Source organism: Myotis daubentonii, chromosome 3, assembly GCF_963259705.1.
Source record: "Myotis daubentonii chromosome 3, mMyoDau2.1, whole genome shotgun sequence".
Lineage (NCBI taxonomy): Eukaryota > Metazoa > Chordata > Mammalia > Chiroptera > Vespertilionidae > Myotis > Myotis daubentonii.
The window spans coordinates 53,787,997-53,803,925 of NC_081842.1; the positions used below are offsets into that span (position 1 = coordinate 53,787,997).

Below are 15,929 nucleotides of genomic sequence, written 5' to 3' on the forward strand. Positions count from 1 at the left end.
TACCCATACGACTGTCAGCTGATTTCTCAGCAGAAACTTTACAGGCCAGAAGGGAGTGGCAAGAAATATTCAAAGTGATGAATACCAAGAACCTACAACCAAGATTACTTTATCCAGCAAAGCTATCATTTAGAACTGAAGGTCAGATAAAGAGCTTCACAGATAAGGAAAAGCTAAAGGAGTTCATCACCACCAAACCAGTATTATATGAAATGCTGAAAGGTATCCTTTAAGAAGAGGAAGAAGAAGAAAAAGGTAAAGATACAAATCATGAACAACAAACATGCATCTATCAACAAGTGAATCTAAGAATCAAGTGAATAAATAATCTGGTGATCATAATAGAATCAGGGACATAGAAAGGGAATGGACTGACTATTCTTAGCGGGGAAAGGGGTGTGGGAGATGCGGGAAGAGACTGGACAAAAATAGTGCACCTATGGATGAGGACAGTGGGTGGGGAGTGAGGGCGGAGGGTGGGGTGGGAACTGGGAGGAGGGGAGTTATGGGGGTGGGGGGAAGAGGAACAAATGTAATAATCTGAACAATAAAGATTTAATTAAAAAAATAAAATAAATTAAAAAAAAAAACTAAAATATACCTACACACATTCCTCAATGCCTAAGAGTGTGTGGGAGCCCTAATCAAAGGATTAGGCTGGATGTTCAACTTCATTTATCATAAACTTTCTAATATCATAGACAATAAAAATGGGTATTTTCTTTCCACACACCTTTATAGTCCTTATATCAATCCCATATTTTTCTTATCTTTGATGTAAATATTTACCACCAAAAAGCAGAAAGCAAGTGAACATGTTTTAAAATAAATGTCTTGGTGATTTTCTTTTAGGTGAATAGTGTATGTTTAGAAGAAGTTACTCATGAAGAAGCAGTGACTGCTTTAAAAAACACATCTGATTTTGTTTATTTGAAAGTGGCAAAACCTACAAGTATGTATATGAATGATGGCTATGCACCACCTGATATCACTAACTGTAAGTCCCTTTGCTTTCATCTATGTTATTGTTGCCTTAAATACTTTTTTTAGTCTCCTTGTAGTAAACTTTTTTTTTTTAATCTTTATTATTGTGAGTATTACAGATGTCCCCCTCTTTCCCCCTATAGTCCCCTTCCACCCAGTTCCAACCCTACTTCAGGCCTTCACTACCCTATTATCTGTGCCCATAGGTAATGCATATATGCATATATGATCTTTGGTTAATCTCTTCTCGCTCCCCTCCTTCCCCCTGTCCTCTGAGATTAGTCAGTCTGTTCCATGCTTCCATGCCTCTGGTTCTGTTATATTCATCACTTATTTTCATTAGATTTCTTGTTTGTTTATTTTGATTTTTAGATTCAATTGTTGATAGATATGTATTTACTGCCATTTTATTGTTCATATTTTTTATCCCTTCTCCTCCTCCTCCTTCTTTTTCCTCTTCCTCTTCTTAAGGATTACCCTTCAACATTTCATGTAATAGTGGTTTGATAGTGATTAACTTCTTTAGCTTTTGCTTATCTGTGAAGCTTTTTATCTGATCTTCAATTCTAAATGATACCTTTGCTGAATAGAGTAATCTTGGTTGTAGCCCCTTGCTGTTCATCACTTTGAATATTTATTGCCACTCCCTACTGGCCTGCAAAGTTTCTGTTGAGAAATCAGCTGACAGTCATATGGGCACTCCCTTGTAGGTAACTAACTGTGTTTCTCTGACTGCTTTTTACATTCTTTTTTTGTCTTTAACCCTTGGCATTTTTATTATGATGTGTCTTGGTGTGGGCCTCTTTGGATTCCTCTTGTTTGGGATTCTCTGCGTTTCTTGGACTTGTAAGTCTATTTCTTTCACCAGGTATGGGGAAGTTTTCTGTTATTATTTCTTCAAAGAGGTTTTCACGATCTTGCTCTCTCTCTTCTCCTTCAGCACCCCCATAATGCGAATGTTAGTACACTTGAAGTTGTCCCAGAAGCTCCTTACACTATCTTCATATTTTTGATTATTTTTTTTTTTTTTTAGCTCTTCTGATTGGGTGTTTTGTGCTTCCTCATATTCCAAATCATTCATTTTATTCTCAGAATCCTCTACTCCACTGTTGAATCCCTGTAAATTATTCTTTATTTTAGTAAGTGTATGCTTAATGTCTGACTGGGCCTTTTTCATGTCTTTGATGTTCTCACTAAGGTTCTTAAAATTCTCACTAAGATCCTTGAAAATATCACTAATTCCCTTGAAGCTCTCATTAAGATCCTTGAGCAACCTTATAACCACTGTTTTGAACTCTGTATCTAGTAGTTTGCTTGCTTCCATTTCATTTAGTTCTATTTCTGGAGACTTTTCTGTTCTTTCATTTGTGACCTGTTTCTTTGTCTCCACATTTTGGCTGCTTCCTGGTGTTTGTTTCTGTGTATTCTGTAGAGCTGCTATGTCTCCTGGAATTGGTAGAGTGGCCTTGTGTAGTAGTTGTCCTCTTGGGTTGAGTGACTCAGCCTCCCCAGTCACCTGAGCTGGGCCCTCTAGGTGCACCCCTGTGTGGACTGTGTGGACAGTTTTGTTGTAGTTGAGCCTTGATTGCTGTTGGCATCAGCAGGATGAATTGACCTTCAGGCCAATTGGCTGTGAGGACCAGCTGTGACTACAGTGGAAGAGCTGCTGTGCAGTAGACACTCCACAGGACTTTCTTCAGTGTGCTTTGGTGCTCACTGAGTCTTCCCCTTGAGTGTGTCACTTGTGGATGTGTAGAGTTGTAATCTTCTATGGTCTGAAGCTGTCCACCAGGTGCACTGGCTCATGGGTCTTCCTGGAGGTGCAAAGTCAGCCACTGCCTGGGGCCACCCAGCAGGAGCTGCAGAGTAATCTGCAGAAAGCTGCTACTTGTACTAGGCCTGGAAGTGCCCAGGCAAGGCCCAGCTCTGAAGCAAGGCAGGCTGATGCTAGTGCCGGGTGTTGGGCCTCTTACTGAAAGGTATGAGGCACACTGATGCCAGCTACTGCTTGTTTGAGAAATTTTAGGGAAGTCTGTAGCCTGAACCAGAACAGGCCATTCATATGCAATAGCTGCTGCAAACAGCTTGGAGGGAGGGGGCTGAAAATTGGGTGGGTGGGGTCTCAGGGAATCACCAGGGGGAGCAAGCTGTGTGAGACAAGCTGATGAAAACTCAGATATGGCTGCTGGTCAGCTCTGGAGTTGAGGGGAGGTCCCAGCATGGGAACAAGGATCCCTGTGAGATCTCCTGTCTGGGAGAAAGCTGCACCTGAGTTCTTGCCCTGATGCCTGACAATGCAGTTCCTCCCTGAATGTCCCAGGTTCCTTTCAAGCCACTGCCCCAGTGCTGTAGCCCAGAGGGATCAAGTCCGTGTGCTGGCCCGTTAAGAAGAACTGCCTGGCTCTGTAGCAGCTTCCGTGTTACTCAGCCCAATTACCACTGGTTTTTACAGCCTAAAGTTACGGGGACTTCTCTTCCCGCTCTCGAATCTTTGGCTGTGGGTCCGGTGTGGGGCTGGGACCTCTTTCTCCTCACAGGAGGCCTTCGTAGCCACAATATCCTTCCCAATTAAAAACACGCTACACATGGGCATAGTACCAGCCTTTTCCATGCCTTTTCCCCTCCTACCAGTCTCAGTGTGCTTTCTTCTTTACTTCTCTACTTGTAGGGCTTCCATTCAGCCAGATTTCAGGTGGTCCTGAATGATGTATTTTAGTTGTAATTTTGTTGTGATTGTTGGAGGTGGCAAGTACCAGCATTGACTTATGCCACCATCTTGGTTCCCCTATATCCTTAGATGTTATGTGTATTTTTATAAAAAGTTTACAATATAAAGTTAAGACATTATACAAATATTTTTAAAGGAACTACTAAGCATTTTAACCTAATAGTTTTTAAAGATCAATTTTAAGTCAGAATCTTCATAATGAGGGTGGGGCTTTTCACCTTTAGTGTTTTATAGCAGCAATTATTAACATTTAAAGCATTGATTCTCAAACTTTTATGTAAATAGCAGTTGCCAAAGGTTATTTGCAAATAATGTAGATTCTTGTTTTGTTTTAATAGTTTGGGAGTACAGAAATTTATTTAAACAAGCAATTGATTCTTTTAACAAGCATGGTAATTCTAATGATTCTAGTGCTGCTGATTCATGGCCACACATTGAGAAACACTAATTAAAATACAGTATTTCAAACACTTGGGCTTTTCTATAGTCTCAACTATGTGCACACAGACATTATTTCTATACGTCAAGCTCCTACTGTATTCCCTAACTATATTTGTGTACAATACAGTTGTGTTGCCTGGAATTGAATTGTTATGAAAGTACTTATTTATGTTATGTTTCCTATTTTATTGTCAGTTTTTTTAATGTACAAGCTGAGATGAGATTTAAATCTATTTTAATGTATTAGTGTTGGTTACAAAATGAAAGTTTCGTTTGGTGCATTGAGTTCATTTTAGAAGCACCATGTGTAGTAAAGATCTTTAATGTATTCCTTTTAATATCCTTTTCCAGGTTTTTCTATTTTAAGTTGTAGAGATATCTGTGAATTTTGCAAGTGGCAATATTTCCAATTTTAAATTTGGCAAAATTCATTATCACCAGTAATTATTGTAAGTTAAATACAAATTATAGCCCTAGTTGGTTTGGCTCAGTGAATAGATTGTCGCCCTGCGGACTGAAGGGTCCGGGTTTGATTCCAGTCAAGGGCACATGCCTGCGTTGCAGGCTCAGTCCCAGTAGGGGGCGTGCAAGACTTGGCAACCAATCAGTGATTCTCATCATTGATGTTTCTATCTGTCTCTCTCTCTCTCCCTTCCTTTCAGGAATTAATTAAAATGTATATTTTTAAAAAATACAAATTATATTTTGAAATGTATCTACTGTCCTCCAGTGGTACATCTTTATTATCTGCTCATTGAGTTCTTATTTACTCAAGTATAACTAATAGTATTTCACTAATAGTATTCAGTCTCTTTAATGGACAAGAATAATGTCTTATATTTCATTTGTGTCAGGAAAAAACTTTGCTACTTGTTTAAAATTCTTACATACAGTTGATTTTTAGCACAAATCTATAAGGACTTAATGTATTTTTATTTGTGCTTGCAAATTCAATAACAAGCAAATCACCAATTTGAGTATCAATCTTATTTATTATGTTGCTTTATCTGTTCAAGACAACTATGTGTATTACTCAGCAATAAAAAGAATGATATCTTGCCATTTACAATAATATGGATAGACCTAGAAGGTATTGTGCTAAGTGAAAGAAGTCTGACAAATAACATGATTTCACTTATATGTAGAATCTTAAGAAAAACAAATGAATAAATGAAGTGAAATAGAACCAGACCCCTAGATGCAGAGAACAAACTGATGGGGTGGGGACCAGGAAAGGGACACTTATGTGCACATTTGGAACAATTGGTCCACAAGTTCAGAATTGGTGTCCTGTTTATGGTCAAATATACAAATAGCCAGGCTGCTTCTTACAAATACATTGAACTGAAAAATATTATTTTTTATTGAATTAGTCCTTTTTATTTATAATATGACATTTTAAAAGTGGAAGAGCTAGTTCGAAAGAATAGTAATTAAATAATGTTTTGTTGTTTTCCCTAGAGGCATCTGTTATTGAACTAATAGAACAATGATTTTCAACCTTTTTCATCTCATGGCACACACAAACTAATTACTAAGAAAGATATATGTTTTGCTGATCTGACCAAAGAAATAGGTATAATTTTTATGGATTTACTGCTGGGGTCCAACTCCAGCAGGTCCAGGGGTTCCCAAAGGCATAGATGGAGTCGGCGAAGAAGGAATGACATGGAGACAGCGTTCAGTTGATCAGCAGCCTAGCCAGGATCTCCAGCCAAGTTCTGGTCTCCATCTCCAGAGAGGTTCTGCTTCGGATCTCCAGCGAGGTTCTGTAGCCATGTTCCCTCGCTAGGTTCTCCAGCCAGGTTCTCCAGGTTCTCCAGGGATCTCCAGCCAGGTTCGGTCACCAGGTTCTAGTCAGGTTCTCTTGCCATATTTCTGTAGTCAGGTTCAGTCCAGGATCTTTTGCCATGTTCTCTCCAGCGAAGTTCTTCTGTCTGTAGGTTCTGTGTAGGTTCTGTCTTCTGAGTTCTGACTTCTAAGTTGTGTGTGTTGCTGTCTTGTTACATCTGTATTTATACCAGTTGATTCAATCCTATCAATCTCTATTACAAAGGTTAGGGCGTTTCTTATCTCCATTCCAGGGAGTAAAGATTATGTAGCTTAAGCATGATTGTTCATAGTTAAAGTGATTAATTACCCGCCTGGCACTTAGTTGAGGGGTTTTATTCCCTCCCTAACTTCAGGGGAAAATCCCTACCTGGGGATTCAACCTTTCTCGGAGAGGTGACCGTGGTTAAAACACAGCGCCAAGAAGGTGAACAAACATATTAAGAACCGTATGCCATATATGCCAGGTCCCTTGAAACAGCAAGGATGGACCGGCTCCCGGCAATTTACAAAAAAAATAGTAATTACCTACCCTTTTTTGCTTCAAAGTGACTTTTTAAAAATCAGGTGCTTATCTATAGTATATAAAAACCAAGCGACTGGAACAGTGGAACAACCAGAACAACCCAAATGATCGTTCGCTATCTGCAGCAGCCAACTGTCCCAGTGGGAGCCCCGATCGGCCCTCCCAATCATCCATAGCCCTTCCCCTTGGCCAGCCCTGCCCCCAATCGGCACTGATTGGAATTGGGGCTGGTGGCCAACCTCCCACGTCCCCTCACCCCTGCTGGCCTGGCCCCCATTGGGGTGGGCCATCTGGAACCCACCCATGCACAAATTTGTGCACCGGGCCTCTAGTATTGTATATGAGGATTTCTGGTACCAACAATTAACCAATCAGATGCAGCCTTATTATGCTGTGTGACCAATAAGATGTAACTCTTTATATGATCTTATATATTTACAGTTCAAGACAGAGCATTCACACCGAACAGCTATTGTTATGTTGGCTTTTGTCAGTTTTTTATTTGATAATCTAAGGGAAAAGAGGTCATTACCCTTGACTACATAGTCAGGTATTACATGCTTTAAAAATTCTTGCAGCACACCAGTTTGAAAATCGTTGTAATAGAACATTGTAAAAATATTGAAGTTTACCTTCCTAGTTTAACTTTATCATAATGTTCTGTTTCCATTCCCTTCTCTTCTTAGGAAACTACAATTCTGGATTTTGTTGTATACTTTCAATTAATGTTCATACAACATATGCAGTCTATAATTAATTTGTGTTTTTCTTAAATATTTGTGTTTAAATACTTGTTTACATAAATGATTTTTACCTATTAGCTCTCCTAAAGCCGTTGCCATCAGATTATTCAATTTATTTCCTGTCCCTTATGTTAGTTATCTAGTGTCCTCTTCATTAATCCTGCTTTAGTCACTGAAGATTTTAGTGTCAGGCCCATTGTTCTCTTTGCTACTACTGTTCATGTTGTCATTCTTAGTGATGTCCATTCAGAATCCACACCGATAATTCATTCAACAGCCTGGAGACTTTGTTTCCTGTTCTTTTTCTTTTTAATTATCCTGCTCTCCATTCCAGCTCAGATACTTGCTTCAAAGATAATAATTTAGATCTGATCATCAATACCTTCACTGCCTCTACAGTCTTGATTAAAGTCATCCCATTCTCTTACTACACTTTTTATTTCATTTACTCCTATCCTAAAATTCGTCCTCATTTTGACCTTTAATCATTTCATGCTATCACTTGGCGTTGCCCCCTTGTATCTCCATTTTTCAAGCTTAGCTTCCATAATTTGTCATGATATTCACTTCTTTGCACATTTCTCTCTTGCCCCCTCTTTCATTGGCAGAATCCTAATTCTGGTTCATTCTGCTATCTTCATTCCTGCTTCCTAAAAAGCAGAACATGACTGGAGAAAAGCACAAAATCGTAGTTAAAGTTGTGACCATAAATCCCAGATGGGGCCACACTGTTGTGATTGTAATCAAAATATGTATAATAACCAAAATATGGTACCCAGGCATAAAAATGGGTTTGTTTCGGGGGGGGGGGGGTGGAGGGGGGGGTGGGAAGGTTTATTGATCTGACAGAGAGCATAGTTTCTCTGCTGACATTAAAATGCTCATGCAAATTCCAGTATATGTCTTCTCATTTTTATTTTTTTTAATTAAATCTTTATTGTTCAGATTATTACAGTTGTTCCTTTTTTTCCCCCTCCACCCGGTTCCCACCTCACCATCTGCCCTTACACTCCTCCCCACTGTCCTCATCCATAGGTGTACGATTTTTGTCTAGTCTCTTCCCGCACCACCCACACCCCTTTCCCCCCTGTGAACAGTCAGTCCATTCCCTTTCTGTGCCCCTGATTCTATTATATTCACAAGTTTATTCTGTTCATCAGATTATTTATTCACTTGATTTTTAGATTCACTTGTTGATGAATGTGTATTTGTTGTTCATAATTTGTATCTTTTTCTTCTTCTTCCTCTTCTTAAAGGATACCTTTCAGCTTTTCATATAATACTGGTTTGGTGGTGATGAACTCCTTTAGCTTTTTCTTATCTGTGAAGCTCTTTATCTGACCTTCAATTCTGAATGATAACTTTGCTGGGTAAAGTAATCTTGGTTGTAGGTTCTTGCTATTCATCACTTGGAATATTTCTTGCCACTCCCTTCTGGCCTGCAAAGTTTCTGTTGAGAAATCAGCTGACAGTCGTATGGGTACTCCCTTGTAGGTAACTGACTTTCTTTCTCTTGCTGCTTTTAAGATTCTCTCTTTGTCTTTTGCTCTTGGCATTTTAATTATGATGTGTCTTGGTGTGGTCCTCTTTGGATTCCTTCTGTTTGGGGTTCTCTGCACTTCCTGGACTTGTAAGTCTATTTCTTTCAGCAGGTAGGGGAAGTTTTCTGTCATTATTTCTTCAAATAGGTTTTCAATATCTTGCTCTCTCTCTTCTTCTGGCACCCCTATAATTCGAATGTTGGTATGCTTGAAGCTGTCCCAGAGGCTCCTTACACTATCTTCATATTTTTGGATTCTTTTTTCTTTTTGTTTTTCCGGTTGGGTGTTTTTTGCCTCTTCGTATTTCAAATCTTTGACTTGATTCTTGCGCTCCTCTACTCTGCTGTTGGAACTCTGCATAATATTCTTTATTTCAGTCAGTGTATGCTTAATTTCTAGTTGGTCCTTTTTCATATCCTCGAGGGTCTCACTAGATTTCTTGAGGGTCTCACTAAATTTATCGGCGGTTTCTAGAAAATTCTTGAAAAACCTTATAAGTGTGGTTTTGAACTCTATATCCAGTAGTTTGCTGTCCTCCATTTCTGTCATTTGTGACCTGTTTCTTTGTCTCCTCATTTTTTATGCTCCCCTGTGTTGATAGAGTGGCTTTCTGTGCTAAGTGTCCTATAGGGCCCAGTGGCTCAGCCTCCCCAATTACCTGAGGTGGACACTCTTGGTGCACCCCTTTGTGGGCTTTGTGCACAGTCTTGTTGTAGTTAAGACTTGATTGTTGTAGGTATCACTAGGAGGAATTGACTTTCAGGCCAATTGGCTATGAAAATCAGCTGTGTCTATGGTGGGAGAACTTTTGTGCTGGAGACACTCTTCTGAGGCAAGATTTGCTTCAGTGGGGCTTTGGTGCTCATTGAGTCTACCCCTGAGTGTGTCCCTTATGGATCTGAGGAGTTGTAATCTGGATGGTCCCACTCTGACCACTGGGTACACTGGCTCTTGGATCTCTAAGGAGGTGCTAATTTAGCCTCTGCCTGAGGCTACCCAACAGGAGCTATGGAGAAATCTATAGATTCCTCTTCTTCGTTTGGGGTTTGGATGTGCCTAAATGAGGCCCAGCTGTGAAGCAATGCAAGCAGCTTTGGAGCCTTGGGCCTTCTTTTGGAAGTTCTGGATTTCTCTGACCTGGCTGCAGTTTGTTAGGTAATTTTCATATTGCAAAGGGCCAGACTTTTCATATGCAAGAGCCTCTGTGCACAGCTTGAGTCGGGTGGGTCTCAGGTGATCAACAGGGTGGAGCAAACAGCTATGGCTGATCCTCAGTTTTACCCTAAGAGGCCCGGTGTCTCAGTGTCCCGGTAATCACTGCAAGCACCTCTGAGAGAAAGCCACCCTGGAGTTCCGACTGATGCCAGACAGTCCAGTTTCTCCCCATATGAGTCTGGGTCCCCAGAGCCTTGCCTGGAACTGGAGTTCAGAGCACTTGGGAACTTGAGACCCCCTCCTGATTGAAAAAGGGAACTGCATCCTCAGTTGCCAGCCGTTTTCACGTGCACCTCTGTACCTCTCTACTTCTGCACCTCCTCTGAGTCTCAATGTGCTTTTCTCTTTCCTTCTAGTTGTAGAATTTCCACTCAGCCAGCCTTCCTGTGGTTCTGGATGATGTCCGTTTTGTCTTTTAGTTGTATTTTTGAAGTAGTTGTTCGAGGCAGCAATTTCCGGTGTTTACCTATGGCGCCATCTTGGTTTCTCTGTAATGTTCTTGTCTTCTCATTTTTAATTTACATTCTCTTCCACTAGAAGACCTGTGAAACTTTTGATTTGGCCATATATCTCTTACCACTTTTACTTCAAGTTCTACTTGCTTCTGTCCCAAACTTGGAGTGTTTGGGAATTAATCGTGATATCTAAGGACAATAAATTAGGCTTTCTTGTTTTATAATTCTTCAGGAATCTCTTAACCTATGATTTTGGTTTTGGAAATAGCATTGTGTTATCTGATCCTTTTGGGGGGCTTTCATTTCTCTATTAATATTTTTAAATATATTTTTATTCATTTTTTACAGAGAGGAAGGGAGAGAGATAGAGAGTTTGAAACATCGATGAGAGAGAAACATCGATCAGCTGCCTACTGCACACTCCCTACTGGGGATGTGCCCGCAACCAAGGTACGTGCCCTTGGCCGGAATCGAACCTGGGACCCTTAAGTCTGCGGGCCAACACTCTATCCACTGAGCCAAACTGGTTAGGGCTAATTTTTAATTCCATAAATTAATTTTTAATTTTCTGTTCTTAGCTCTTGCTAGAATTACAACCTATATATAATATTTATTACTATTATTTAAATAAACCAATAGTTACTTTTTGGTTAGTTTTTAATTTTCGCTTTTTATTTAAACTGTTTTATCTATTTTAGAGAGAGAAGTATCAATGTGAGAGAGAAACATTGATCAACTGCCTCCTATATGCCTCCAGTTGGGGGTGGAGCCTACAACCCAGGCTGTTCCCTGACCTGGAATCCAACCAGTGACCTTTGGTGCATGGGACAAAGTTCAACCAACTAAGCCACAACTGCCAGGGCTGTTGTTTGCTTCTGTGGTGCTTTTGCTTTATAGGTACATTTGAAAGGATAATTATAAATTGGATTGACAGATCTGAGCTAGTGTCCGGGCATAGACATTTTTTGATACATGTTTGAGCAATTTTAGGTTCACAGTAAAAATAAACAGAAGGTACAGAATTTCCATATACCACCTACTTGCATACACACATATCCTGCCCTATTATCAACATCACCCACCAGAGTGGTACATCCATTCCAATTAATGACCCTACATTACCACATCATTATCTAAAGCCCATAGTTTGCATTAGGGTTCACTTTTGGTGGTGTACATTCTGTAGGTTTGGACAAATGCATGACATATCTACCATTATAATATCATACAGAGTATTTTCATTACCCTAAAAATCCAGCCTCCATAGTTTTGCCTTTTCCAACCATATCACATGGTTGGAATCATACAGATATAGCCTTTGAGACTGGTTTTTTTTTGCATGTAGTAATATGCATTTAAGTTTCTGTCTTTTCATGGCTGGATAGCCTCTTTCTTTTTAGTGCTGAATAACTCTTTGTCTAGATGTACTGCATTTTATTTATTCATTCACTTATGGAAGAACATTTGGTTTCTTCTAAGTTTAGTCAATTATGAATAAAGATGCTATAAACATCCATGAACAGGTTTTTCTTTAGACATAAGTTTTCAACTCCTTTGGAGTAAATACCCATGACTGCAATTGCTGGTTCAAATGCTAAGAGTATATTTAGTTTTATAAGAAACAGCCAAAGAGTTTAAAAATGGCAGCAGAGTAGGTAGCTGCTGCGTGGACATGCTCCCACAAACAAGCTGGTATTACAACAAATATGGAAAGGCTTCCTGAATAATCAACAGAAAACTCACAGGAGAGAATCCTGATACCCAAGGACTAAAGGTGGAGACTATGTAGAGATTGGTAGGAGGGGCAGTGGCGCGAAAGGGCTGGCCGGGCACCCACAGACAGGAACTGAAGTCCTGGAGAGCTATCTCAGCTGTGGAAGGGTACCACTGTGAACTCTGGGATTTAATCCAAAAGCTGGGCTCTCCAGGAGAGAACCAAATCTGAGGAGGGGGAGAAACCAAGATGGCAGCATAGGTAAACACCGGAGATTGCTGCCTCGCACAACCACTTCAAAAATACAACTAAAAGACGGAACGGACATCATCCAGAACCACAGGAAGGCTGGCTGAGTGGAAATTCTACAACTAGAAGGAAAGAGAAAAGCATACCAAGACTCAGAGGAGGTGCAGTGCGGAGGTAAAATACAAAGGTGCGGAGGTACATGCAGAGAGGGCTGGCGGCCAAGGACACGATTTTCTTTTTCAATCGGGAGGGAGTCTCAAACTCTGAGCTCCAGTTCCGGGCGAGTCTCTGGGGACCCAGACTCATACGGGAGAAACAGGACTGTGTGGCATCGGTCGGAACTCGAGGGCAGCTTTCTCTCAAAGGCGCTCGCAGCGATTGCCGGGGCTTCTGAGGGCAGGACTGAGAACAGCCATACTGCTCGCTCTGCCCACCCTGTTGATCCCCTGGGGCCCCGCCCCACCCAAGCCGTGCACAGAGGCTTTTGCATATGAAAGGCCTGGCCCTTTGTAATCTGAAAATTACTTAACAAACTGCAGCTGGCCCAAGGCCCCAGGGCAACTTGCATTGCTTTACAGCTGGCTTCTTCTGGGTAGCCTCAGGCAGAGGCTAGATTAGCACCTCCTTAGATCCAAGAGCCAGTGTACCCAGTGGTCAGAGTGGGACCAACCAATTACTACTCCTCAGATCCATAAGGGACACACTCAGGGGGAAGACTCAGTGAGCACCAAAGCCCCACTGAAGCAAGTCTTGCCCCATAAGGGTGTCTTCAGCACAGAAGTTCTCCAACCATAGACACAGCTGATTCTCACAGCCATTTGGCCTGGAGGTCAATTCCTCCCAGTATTACCTACAACAATTAAAGCTTAACTACAACAAGACTGTGCACAAAGCCCACAAGGGGGTGCACCAAGAGTGTGTACCTCAGGTAATTGGGGAGGCTGAGCCACTGGGCCCTATAGGACTCTTAGCACAGAAAGCCACTTTATCTACACAGTGAAGCATAAAAAATGCGGAGACAAAGAAACAAGTCACAAATGACAGAAATGGAGGAAAGTAAACTACTGGATATAGAGTTCAAAACCACACTTTTAAGGTTTTTCAAGAATTTTCTAGAAACCACCGATAAACTTAAAGAGACCCTCAAGAAATCTAGTGAGACCCTCGATGTAGTGATAAAGGGCCAACTAGAAATTAAGCATACACTGACTGAAATAAAGAATATTATACAGACTCCCAACAGCAGACCAAAGGATCACAAGAATCAAGTCAAATATTTGAAATAGGAAGAAGCACAAAAACACCCAATCAGAAAAGCAAAATGAAAAAAGAATCCAAAAATATGAAGATAGTGTAAGGAGCCTCTGGGACAGCTTCAAGCATACCAACATTCGAATTATAGGGGTGCCAGAAGAAGAGAGAGAGCAAGATATTGAAAACCTATTTGAAGAAATAATGACAGAAAACTTCCCCTACCTGCTGAAAGAAATAGACTTACAAGTCCAGGAAGTGCAGAGAACCCCCAACAAAAGGAATCCAAAGAGGACCACACCAAGACACATCATAATTAAAATGCCAAGAGCAAAAGACAAAGAGAGAATCTTAAAAGCAGCAAGAGAAAGAAAGTCAGTTACCTACAAGGGAGTACCCATACGACTGTCAGCTGATTTCTCAACAGAAACTTTGCAGGCCAGAAGGGAGTGGCAAGAAATATTCCAAGTGATGAATAGCAAGAACCTACAACCAAAATTACTTTACCCAGCAAAGCTATCATTCAGAATTGAAGGTCAGATAAAGAGCTTAACAGATAAGGAAAAGCTAAAGGGGTTCATCACCACTAAAACAGTATTATATGAAACGCTGAAAGATATCTTTTAAGAAGAGGAAGAAGAAGAAAAAGGTAAAGATACAAATTATGAACAACAAATACACATTCATCAACAAGTGAATCTAAAAATCAAGTGAATAAATAATCTAATGATCAGAATAAACTGGTGATTATAATAGAATCAGGGGCATAGAAAGGGTGTGGACTGACTACTCTTGGGGGGGAAAGGGGTGTGAGGGATGCGGGAAGAGACTGAACAAAAATGGTGCACCTATGAATGAGGACAGTGGTGAGGGGGTGAGGGCGGAGGGTGGTTGGGGAACCGGGTGGAGGAGAGCTATGGGTGGAAAAAAGAGGAACAACTGTAATAATCTGAACAATAAAGATGTAATTTAAAAATTAAAACAAAAATCTGAGGAGGATACCCACATAACATCAGCTGTGAAAAGCAGCGGGGTGCTGTCTGCCAGGGAGTGACAGCTGAAAGTTTGGGCACACTCTTAAAGGGTCAATGCACAAAAATTCCCTGTGGAGCCACCCACCTTGTGCTCTGGCAGAAGGAGGATGAAGTGGACTGGATCGGTGAGAGCAGAACCCAGGACTGGGGACTTGGGGCATAGAGCTCAGAAGGAGACACCCCAAGTTTCCTGCGCTGAGTCATTCCCTCACACAGCAGAGGACATCTTTCCCACATACACATTTGCCTTGCCTCGGGGCAAGACAGTCAACACACCCTATTGGAAAATACCTTGCCCTGAGGCTACTTAAGAAATTAAAAGTAACAATTAGCCTTCAGGGAGAAGCAACTGCCTCACCCCATTGATAAAAACTCTCACCACACCTGAGGACAGTTGCCTGGGGCTATTCAAGTCAGAATCCTATCAGTCTGTAGACAGAGGCAGTGCAGTCTCTGGAGGGTTTGAATCTTTGATCCAATTAGTCAGAAACAGCCTTGAACACTGTCCTGCACTAGAAATTGAGAGGTATAGAGGAACTATCTAAAACAGTGGTTCTCAACCTTCTGGCCCTTTAAATACAGTTCCTCATGTTGTGACCCAACCATAAAATTATTTTCATTGCTACTTCATAACTGTAACGTTGCTACTGTTACGAATCGTAATGTAAATATCTGATATGCAGGATGGTCTTAGGCGACCCCTGTGAAAGGGTCGTTCAACCGCCAAAGGGGTTGCGACCCACAGATTGAGAACCGCTGATCTAAAACATAGTCACAAATCCAAACAGACAACCAAAATGAGAAGACAAAGAAACAACCCTCAAATGAAAGAACTAGAGAATTCTCCAGAAGAAGAGATAAATGAAGCAGAGATAAGAAATTTATCTGAAACAGAGTTCAGATTAATGATGGCAAAAATGCTCAACAGTATGAAAAAAGATGTAGTAACTATGAAAAAAGAGTGTGAGATTAAGAATGATATAACACAAATAAAGAACATATTGAAAGGAATCCACAGCAGATTAGGGGAAGCTGAAGATCGAATCAGTGAATTAAAAGACAGAGTTGAAAATAATCAGAGAACCAAAGAGAAAAGAACCATTAAAAAACAGGAGGACAGCTTAAGGGTCCTGGAGACCAATGTGAAATGTAACAATATTAGAATAGCAGGTGTGCCAGAAGAGGCAAAAAGGGAGAAAGGAATAGAGAAGGTGTTTC

General features: G+C 40.8%; 1 protein-coding gene across 13 annotated transcripts in view; it reads left to right on the forward strand.

Annotated features, from left to right (window-relative positions):
• Positions 1-15,929, forward strand: part of DLG1 (discs large MAGUK scaffold protein 1) — a 308,802-nt gene that overhangs the window by 189,902 nt on the left and 102,971 nt on the right. For all 13 annotated transcript variants that reach the window (XM_059687457.1, XM_059687469.1, XM_059687460.1 and 10 more), the window contains one exon: positions 853-997. In XM_059687457.1, coding sequence (XP_059543440.1) covers positions 853-997 — 145 coding nt within the window. The remainder of the gene's footprint in view (positions 1-852; positions 998-15,929) is intronic.